This window comes from Chiloscyllium plagiosum, unplaced genomic scaffold, assembly GCF_037043375.1.
Source record: "Chiloscyllium plagiosum isolate Xiang-an unplaced genomic scaffold, Cpla_swu_hap1 HiC_scaffold_6, whole genome shotgun sequence".
Taxonomy (NCBI): domain Eukaryota; kingdom Metazoa; phylum Chordata; class Chondrichthyes; order Orectolobiformes; family Hemiscylliidae; genus Chiloscyllium; species Chiloscyllium plagiosum.
This window is the reverse complement of record NW_028270144.1, coordinates 94,945,847-94,954,806: the sequence shown is the minus strand read 5'-3', so window position 1 is coordinate 94,954,806 and position 8,960 is coordinate 94,945,847. Positions and strand designations below refer to the sequence as shown.

Here is an 8,960-nt window from a genome sequence, read left to right as displayed (position 1 = left end):
CCTGTTGTTTGAGTTTCTTTTTCCTTTCTTTAATAGTGAAATTATATTTACTGAAACAATTGCAGTTTTGTTTCCGCATCCACCTCTCTTTTAAAAGCACAGGCTAATAAACCCATCTTTTTACCCTGGCTATCTGCCTTAGTTTTGAACCTTGGTTTAATATCCCTACTGAAGAATTGATATTATTCATCATTCATGAATTATACTGCAAATTAGTGTTCAGACACTAGTAATGTTATCCTGTGACCAAGAACTATATTGAGAATATCTATTTCAGAGTAAATTTACAACTAGTAGGAAGTAGTAATATTCCTGTGATTATTTAGCTTGTAGCTAAAATGTACAGTTGGTAAACTGTTAAAACATTTAAAGGTATGAAATTACAATACATTCTGACAGTCTCTATAAAGAAAATAGTTTATTCAAAACCAGTACAAGTTGCATTTACAAACCTTACACACTAATGTAGGGAACACCAGAGCATAGATCACTTTAAATAGAACATTCAGTCCTCAACAATATGTACTCTAAATGTAGTGGAAAAGAACCTCAATTTTTATTTTCTATTCCTCTGCCATTTACAAGGCAAAACCTGTTTGTTATGTAAATCATCCTCAACCTGAGCTTCAACTTTGTCGCAACCAGTGTTTTGTGCAGGGCCAATTTTTCTTTCAGATTGACAAGTGTCTTCATTTGAATTTCCCATATTAATTTCATTTGTGCGCCTTCTTTTGGACTGAGAGACAACAGGTGAACTTTTATTTAGTGAAGCAATGACTGTCTCAAATTCACATTCAAGCAATGTTTCGTCATTTTGCTGCAAAGATGTAGAGTCATTAGAACTGACAATTTGCACCTTTTCACATGAGCCCTTGTTATTTTCACAGCTCCCGTTAACACAACATTCACAAGGCACTTGTATATTTGTCATCGCAAGTTCTTCATCTGTAATCGAATTATTAACAATCTTGGAAACTTTGCTCCCAAATTCACCATTTTGTGGCAATAAGGCAAGGTTCCTACTACTGACAATTTGGGATCTTTGAATCTTTTCTCTGTCCCTTTCATTGCTCTCATTAGCACAACCTTCAAAAAGTGCCTGTGTATTTATCATTGCAAGTTCCTCATCTGTAACCCAGTTGTCCTCAGCTATTTTTGAAGTTTGAGACCCAAGATTAATGTCAAGGTGACTTTTAATATTTTCAGATGAAAAGGTAATACTCTTTGGAATGATCATTTGTGTCTTTGTAATCTTTCCTTCCTCATTTTTACTGTGTCCATTTTCCCAACCTTCTCGAAGTGCCTGAGTATTTATCATTGCAAGTTCTTCATCCGTGACCCAATTATCATCAGCTATTTTGGAAACTGCAGTTCTCTTCAAAGAGGAAAGTTTATTAGTTCCAGCTTGAATTGTTGCTTCATGGTTTTGAGGGATAACACATCGCCTCGGTGGTTTAAAGCCTTTCTGTACAGCTGGTGAAACAGAACTACAAAGGGGAGACAATGGAGCAGGAGAAGGAATCCGAGACAAAAAACTAAGTTTCTTCTTCTTCAAATTTGCTATCGAATCACTAGATGTTGCTTCTGTAATACACAAAGCAGGTCCCGATCCAAGTTCTACAGATGGTGAAAGTATCTGTTTCTTACTTTCAGAATTAGATGGTGTATGCTAAAAAGGGGCATAAAAAGAAAAATATACATTGGCAATGAACAAATCCAGGAAACACTGTCCTGTTAACCTTTAAAGAACTGATCCAACAGAATCTGTGGTTTAAAAAAAGTCTAATCTTCTCTAAACTTGTAACAGTAACTGCCCGGAATGTCAATTCTCCTATTCCTCGAATGCTGCCTGACTTGCTGTGCTTTTCCAGCAGCACACTCTCAACTCTAACTATAGTTTCTTGTTCACCACCCACGTCATTCTTCCATCTACAGAACCAGCCCATCTAAGTTCTGAAATTCCATCCTTTAACCTCTCTCCCTCTAAGACATTTAAAAAATCATCTTTGACCAAGTTTTTTGTTTATATCAATTGTCCCAATACATCTTTCTTTACTCATTGTCAAATTGTATAATTATATTCCTGTGATAAACCTTGAAACATTTTACTATGGTTAATATCACTATATAAAATGCATATTCTCTATTAATTATATAATATCATACAAGATCTCTGGCACTTTTGAACCTTAAAGATTATCCAAAGAAACAAGCAGCTTTCCTGAGATTACTGAAAGCATTTGAGATATACAGCACAGAAATAAACCCTTCGGTTCAACTCGTCCACGCAGACCAGACATTCTAAACTAATCTAATCCCATTTGCCAGCCCTTGGCCCCTAACCCTCTAAACCAATGCTATTTATACACCCACCTAGATGTCTTTTTAAATGTTGCAATTGTATCAGCCTCCACCACTTCCTCTGGCAGCTCATTCCATTCATACACCACCCTCTGCATGAAGTTGCCAGAGGTCCCTTTTAAATTTTCCCCTCTCACCTTAAATCTATGCCCTCTAGTTCTGGACTCCCCCACCCCAGAGAAAAGACCTTGACTATTTACCATATTCATGCCCCTCATGATTTCGTAAACCTCGATAAGGTCAGTCTTTTGCTTACTGCAGATCATCAAGTTGATGTGCTTTTAGGAGACAGCAGAACCACTGAATCATCTATTAAATCTAGTAGCTTTCAGACTTTGAATTGGATTTTGTTCCCATGAATTGGCAGCTTATTTCACTTCTCCAAATTACTACACTTCAAAACAAATGCTCTTTAAAATATTTTGTTTATGTCCATGAATAATTAAACTGGATGACAGAGAATATAATCCATTCAAATCAATCAATGCTATCTTTATGCTTGTTTTGAGCCTCCTCTTTTCTTTTGACACCTAAATTTACCATTGTAACCCTCTCTGGTATCCTAATACTTTATATCGCCTAAATGAATGAGATGTGGACCTTGCTGGCTGGACCAGCATTATTGCCAATCCCCAGTTACTCTTGAGAAGATGCTGGTCGGCTGAAGGAGCAGAGTGAGCACAGGCCGAGTCCCAGAAGTGAGTTGCAACTGGAGGCCTGAGCGGGAGCAGAGCAAGGCCAGGCCCGTCATAGGACTGAGTTCTGGAGGCGAGTCCGTGGCAGAGGCCTGCATGTGGAGGCAGTGAGGCTTTGTGTCCTGAAGCCCAGTGGGCATGGTGAAAAAGGACTACAACTTGAGTACTTTAAAGATACTTTTTATTCTCATTATGGACTTTTAAAACTCGGTATTCCCATTCTAGTCTTTTTTTTTAAACTATTTCAATTCTGTAACAATACAAAGTACCTGCACCTAGGTACCCTATACCTAAATGGCACAGAGAGGCAACATTATGAATTTTTCACTGCACTCATTTGAGTGCATGTGACAATAATGATCAAGGTTATTCTAAATCTGTTAGGGACTTCCACCAACACTGAAGGAACAATGTCTTTCTAAGTCATGATAGTGAATGGCTTGGAGGGGAACTTGTAAGCATGGTGTTTCCACATATATGCTTTCCTTGTCCTTTTGGATGACAGCAGCAGTGAATTTGAAAAGTTCTGTATAAGCACTGTGGCATATAATATACAGTACAGCTGGTGATAGTTGGTGGAGGAGGCAGTGAACTTTAGTTAATTTGGCATCAATCAAGCAGGCTGCTTTGTCCTGTAGAGTGCCAAACCTCATTATGGATAATGAATATTGTTGGAGCTGCACTCTTCCAGGCAGTAGCATCTACTCTGATTTGTACTTTGTAGATGATGGACACACCTTGAGAAGTCAGGAGAAAAGTTACTTCCTGCAAAATTCCTAGCCTCTCTTTTGCTCTTGCAGTCACAGTATTTATATAGTTAGTTCAGTATCTAATCAATGGTAAAACCCAGCATTTTGTTTATAGGGGATTAAGGGATAGTAATACTAGATTAATATCACATTATATGCTCTCTTGTGGGAGATGGTCACTATCTGGCACTTGAAGGGGCAAGTTTTACTTGCCACTTGTCAGTTCAAACCTGAATATTCTTGAGGTCTTGCATTTGGACACAAACTGCTTCAGTATTTGAGAAGTGACAAATAGTGCTCACTGTTTGCTGATGACTGCATATTGCTACTTATGACCATTTGACAAAGGGAAGGTCAATCATGAAGCCACTGAAGATGGTTGGACCTAGGATACTAATCTACGGAACATCTGCAGAGATGCCCTGAGCTGAGATGACAGCTATCCATCACCCTCAAACATCTTCCTTCGTGCGAGCCATGACTCTAACCAACAGAATATTTCCCTCTGAATCCTAGTCATTCTAGTTTTACTATAGTTCCTTGACACCTTACTACATAATTCACTTCAACCATTGCCAGTGATAGTTCATTCCACACTTTGATTGCTCTTCGGGCAGAGACATTTCTTCTGAATTCCCTCTTGGTATGCTCCTACTAATCAGAAAGTATGCTCTCTGTATTCATTCTATCCAAATCCTCTATAATTTTAAAAGCCTCTATTAGATCACCCACCAGCATTTCTTCCCTCAACAAGAGACACAATCTTTTAATTCGTTTTATAGTAAATTTACCCAAACATGAAATTATTCATGTAAATTCACTGTGCCCTCTCCAGAGTGTCTATATCCTTAGTTTTATATGGCAATGAGAACTGTACATAATCCAAGGTTCAATACAGGTCTAGTATCAATCTTCCTCATTTTCGTTTCTACTCAACGAAAAAAATTCTTCTAAAACATGGACTTTTAATGCATCTCACAATGCATCTACCAGTGTTCTGACGTTACAATCTTTCTAGTGAATTATTAAATTAGTGTGAATGACTACCTGCATCAATCCATCTAGACATTAATTATAAGGAATTTGTTTTTGTATTATGTTAAGGAAACAGCAAGTCAAATCATCCTCCCTATCTCTGTATTTGCAACATGTAAAATCAAAATGTTCAATGACCCTCAAAATTAATCCAAAGGTTCCTAATCAGGTTTTAAGAATAACATATCAGTGTCAGGTTTATAGCTGAAACAAAAATTAACAATCTATTAATCATCCAAAGAGCAAAATTAAACAAGATAATATAATTAATGTGCTTTTTATATATTTATTCATGGTGAGTGGGTGCCACTGACCAGGCCAGCGGTTAATTGCCTTAAGTATCCTAATTGCCCAGAATGCAGTTAAAAGTCAACCACATGAAGGCCAGACTTGATAAGGACAGCAGTTTCCTTCCCCAAAGAGCATGAGTGAATCAAATGTGTTTTTATGACAACCATCAATGGTTTCATGATCTCTTAATTCCATAAGACTCTTAATTCCAGATTTTTATTGGCAGAATTTGAACCCAGGTCCCCAAAACATTAGCTGGGTCTCTGGATTAATAGTCTAGTGACAATAACACTAGGCCATCACCCCCCTAATTAATGTCTATGATTTAAAACCAATCGTCATTGAACATAGACACAGTTAAAGGATACACTGAAAGAATAATTAAGACATGTAACTGGCCAGTTCACTTAAGCAGTTTTAATTATGCATAATTCCACTGGCACATTGGCTTGCATTTTGCTTGAGTTTTGAAAACACCAATCAATAAAATAGCATTCAGTTGGCTATGGGGGATATTTACATTTTCCTTGTAATTGGAATTCTGTTCTTCTAACTTTTAATAAAACGATAAAGGAGGATAACTAGAAAACAACCATGACTCCCACCAGCAGCTTTTAGAGCCACAGCCTCGACTTAAGAAGAAACATTGGCTTTGCATTATGTTGTTTCTAACACATTCTGTCAGACTGGTTAGCACAGGCCTCCCCGTGATAGCCCCTTTTAATGTCCAAATGTTTGTCAGCCTTTCAGCATAACACATCTCTGGAGCTGAAACAACAGTGTTCTTTGAATAATAATCAAACCACAATTAACTTCACAGGCAAGGTCCCATGAACAAACCAGTTTAAAAAAAAAACAAGTTGCTGCTTGCAGTCCAAAGGTTATTTTCAATTAACAGCTCACAGTTCCAACCAAAAAGGAGAAGAAAGAAATTGAAGATCTCGACATTAGTTTGTTGAAAGATCCCATTTTATTAAAAAAAATCTAAATACACTCTTCTCATTATGCTGTCTTCCTACTTCATCTCTTTGGTGAAAACCAAAGCAAAAACTTTTTTTTTGTCATGTCTGTTTAATTACCTATGATGTTAATCTGCATGCTCCATCTAACATAGTTCCAGCACAGCCTTTTTTATTTTCTTGACATTCCTGTTAAAGTTCATTGGTTTGTCTCATGTTTCTCAATTGGTTCCATAGTTCTTTGTTGCCTTAATTGTTTTGCTGTCTTCTTTCCTAATCTTTGTACTCTTGCTTATTATGAATTCCTCGACCATCTGAATAGTCTCTCTTATAACCCTCAAATTATTCATCGATGGTGTTCCATCAGTATTGAATAGAAATTGCCCTTTTTGTGGAATACATTTTCCCTGCACTTTGCTCCAAGTTAAAAACATTTCCACTATTTCTCTAGTTGTCGTTAGTTAATAGTTGCCTACTTTATTTTACCAATTTCAATTCATAGCCTCTCAAAATCAGCTTTTCTCTAATCTATTTCAAGTAACTCCACAGAGGCCGATATCCCGTCAGCAAATCACCCTTTATCTGCACGTGGAGAGCCCCTGACACTGATCCAGCTCTGAGTGAGCAGAACTTCTGACATTCTAGTTTATTTTTTCTCTCTCTTCTGACATTCTAGTTTATTTTTTTTTCTTTTAAACCCCCACACTACCACCTAAGTGCGGTAGTGCTTATTTTATCCCCAGCACCCATGGTGTGTGTGTGCAGGTGTGAGACACAGTGAAAGACACAAAGTGCACTAATCTTTATTCAAATTCCACCGCCAGGAAGACAGGAAAACACCCGGGTGGCCAGTGACAAGCACTGCCCTTCACATCAAAGGGCAGTGCTGTGTGATCAAAACAGTGAAGGGGAGGGTAGGGACTAAATCAAAATAGAGTTGGAGACATTCTAGTTTATATCTGTCAGCCAGGACTCCCTGATTGGTCCAGATTAACAGCCACAATCGGGAAACCCACTCTGAGGTCACTTCATTGACCTCATTTCAATTACTAAACTATTAACTTATTTTTTGTTTGAGTCTTTTTCTACCATCGTCTGAAAATGCTTTACAATATGGCCACTAAAACCTAGACACTTCCCTACTTTGAGTTCTCTTACCTGTCCTGGTGCATTCTTCAGTACCAAATCCAGAGAATCTTACTTTGTACATACTGCTTTTCACATACTGGATTAGAAAAGAATCCTGTACACATTGTAGGAATCTATTTCCTTATCCTCATTACCTATTACTTTTGTTGAATGAATATCAGGGTGATTGAGATCTTGATTATTACTGCATGTTTTATTTTTAAATGGAATCCACTAACTTGCCTGCATATTTCTCCCTCTCAGTCTCTTCCAAAAGATGGTCTGTAGGCTACACCTTTGAAGATGTGACAGATCCTTTGTTAACCTTTATCTCTATTCATATGAATTTTACTTTTGTATTGCTGATGACTGCATATCTTTCTTCTACTCACATGAACAAGGAACAAGAGTAAGTCTGCTCCACCATTCAAAGAAATCTGACTTTAACCTCAGCTCCATGTTCTGACCCGGATAATCTTTCAAACCCTTGGCAATCAAGAATCTATCTACCTGTGTAGTCATAGTGATGTACAGCATGGAAACAGACCCTTCGGTCCAACCCATTCATGCCAACCAGATATCCCAACCCAATCTAGTCCCACCTGCCAGCACCTGGGCCATATCCCTCCAATCTCTTCCTATTTATATACCCATCTAAATACCTCTTAATTGTTGCAATTGTACCAGCCTCCACCACTTCCTCTGGCAGCTCATGTCATACACATATCACCTTGTGTGAAAAAGTTGCCCCTTAGGTCTCTTTTATATCTTTCCCCCCTCACCCTAAACCTATGCCCTCTAGTTCTGGACTCCCCAACCCCAAGGAAAAGACTTTGTCTACTTACCCTATCCATGCCCCTCATAATTTTGTAAACCTCTAAGGTCACCCCTCAGCCTCCGACGCTCCATGGAAAACAGCACCGGCCTATTCAGCCTCTCCCTATAACTCAGATCCTCCGACCCTAGCAACATCCTTGTAAATCTTTTCTGAACCCTTTCAAGTTTCACAACATCTTTCCAATAGGAAGGAGACCAGAATTGCACGCAATATTCCAACAGCGGCCTAACCAATATCCTGTCGCAACATGACTTCCTAACTCCTGTACTCAATACTCTGACCAATAAAAGAAAGCATACCAAATGCCTTCTTCACTATCCTATCTACCTGCGACTCTACTTTCAAGGAGCTATGAACCTGCACTCCTAGGTCTCTTTGTTCAGTAACACTCCCTAGCACCTTACCATTAAATGTATACATCCTGCTAAGATTTGCTTTCCCAAAATGCAGCACCTCACAGTTATGTGAATTAAACTCCATCTGCCACTTCTTTGCCCATTGGGCCATTTTGAGGAAGAGAACGCCTAAGATTTCCTACTCACAGAGTCACTGCACTTTTAAATAGGCACTCCCTTATTTTTAAATTATGATCATAGTTGTAGATTTTTTGATAAGAGGAAACATCCTTTCAAAATCCACCTGATCAAGTTCCCTCACGATCTTATATGTTTCAATTAAGTCGCATCTGACTGTTCTAAACTCCAAAGGATACAATTCTAGCTTGTCTAGCCTTTCCTCATAAGGCAAGCTGCTCATTCAAGGTATTAGTTTAGTACATCTTCACAGAACTGTTGTTATTCCAAGTAGATATGGCGACTCACCGCTCCATTTTCCTCCTCTACCTTTTTAAAATGTGTGTCAGACATAGTAATATTTTATTCCCCATCTTGAATTTTCTTTGCAA

The 8,960-nt window shown here is 38.2% G+C and overlaps 1 protein-coding gene across 1 annotated transcript in view; it reads right to left on the bottom strand.

Moving 5' to 3' along the window:
• Positions 1-339: 339 nt before the first annotated feature.
• Positions 340-8,960, bottom strand: part of brca2 (BRCA2 DNA repair associated) — a 137,183-nt gene continuing 128,562 nt past the window's right edge. Inside the window, exon 27 of the mRNA XM_087988225.1 lies at positions 340-1,669. Within this exon, the coding sequence (XP_087844351.1) occupies positions 557-1,669 (1,113 nt within the window). The 3' untranslated portion in view covers positions 340-556. The remainder of the gene's footprint in view (positions 1,670-8,960) is intronic.